This window comes from Sinocyclocheilus anshuiensis, unplaced genomic scaffold (assembly GCF_001515605.1).
Source record: "Sinocyclocheilus anshuiensis isolate Anshui unplaced genomic scaffold, SAMN03320099.WGS_v1.1 scaffold1462, whole genome shotgun sequence".
In the NCBI taxonomy this organism is placed as follows: domain Eukaryota; kingdom Metazoa; phylum Chordata; class Actinopteri; order Cypriniformes; family Cyprinidae; genus Sinocyclocheilus; species Sinocyclocheilus anshuiensis.
In genome coordinates, this window is record NW_015558644.1 from 467,137 (window position 1) to 468,177 (window position 1,041).

General features: G+C 33.9%; 1 protein-coding gene across 1 annotated transcript in view; it reads left to right on the forward strand.

Moving 5' to 3' along the window:
* Positions 1 to 1,041, forward strand: part of LOC107680931 (collagen alpha-1(XXIII) chain-like) — a 154,710-nt gene that overhangs the window by 129,488 nt on the left and 24,181 nt on the right. The window contains exon 11 of the mRNA XM_016477026.1: positions 581 to 697. Coding sequence (XP_016332512.1) covers positions 581 to 697 — 117 coding nt within the window. The remainder of the gene's footprint in view (positions 1 to 580; positions 698 to 1,041) is intronic.

The window sequence follows — 1,041 nt, forward strand, 5'->3', positions numbered from 1 at the left end:
ACAGTATATATATATATATATATATATATATATATATTATAAAAGACATTTATTTTGGATTAAGAAATGTAATACAAAATAATAATAATAATAATAATGTCACAGTGCAAAAATTAAACAAAAATAATGATCCTGAAAATATTGTATAACATTTTTTAACAAGATTCACTCCATTAGATGTATAAGGAAACCTTGTAGTGACAAAAATTTTCATTATACACCGAAAGCAAGTAACAAATAAATTTTGTAATGGACAGAAATATTTTCTTGTAAAACACTCCATTAATCTGTTTGATTTACAACTTTGAAAAATCATTTTTTACAGTGCTAGAGGCATAATTATTATTATTTTTTTTTTATTAACGTATTATTATTATTATTCACAAAAGGCAAATGACTTATATACAATAAAGAAGCTGTGATAATGAATCTTAAAACATCATCTTCCATTCACTTTTCCAAATAAAACAAGATAATGAAACAAAATAAATACTTCAAGAGAATGTTATTTGTGCTTATGTTTTGCTGTGACTTACTTGAGGAATTTATTTGATATCACATGTCTGTATGTTTTCATCAGGGTGATCAAGGACAAGCTGGCCCACCTGGACCTCCAGGCCCTCCTGGAGCACCCGGTGCAAGAGGACCCCCAGGAAACACAGGGAAAGATGGTCCCCGCGGCCCACCTGGAGAACCAGTAAGACACTCCTCTCATTTTATCTGCTTCTGTGATGCCTTAAAGGTTGTGCATTTCCTTGTTTAAATGGGTCTGTAACAAAGTTGGCGGGAACCGGCGAACATTTAACTTTAACTTTAATAAACAAATTAACAAACACAAAACAAAAGTAAAAGCGGCAGCCCCTCGCGGACATTCCCCTTACAGGAATTGCAGCATAAAACATAATATAACAACAACATAAAGTCCAGGCCTCATATCCTCTTTTGGAAGGCTAAACAAAATAGTTTCGCTTTCACAATGAAACACACAGCGTCACACACCGCGGCCTTGAGTGAGCGGCGGATTCGACGAAGGAGGATGCG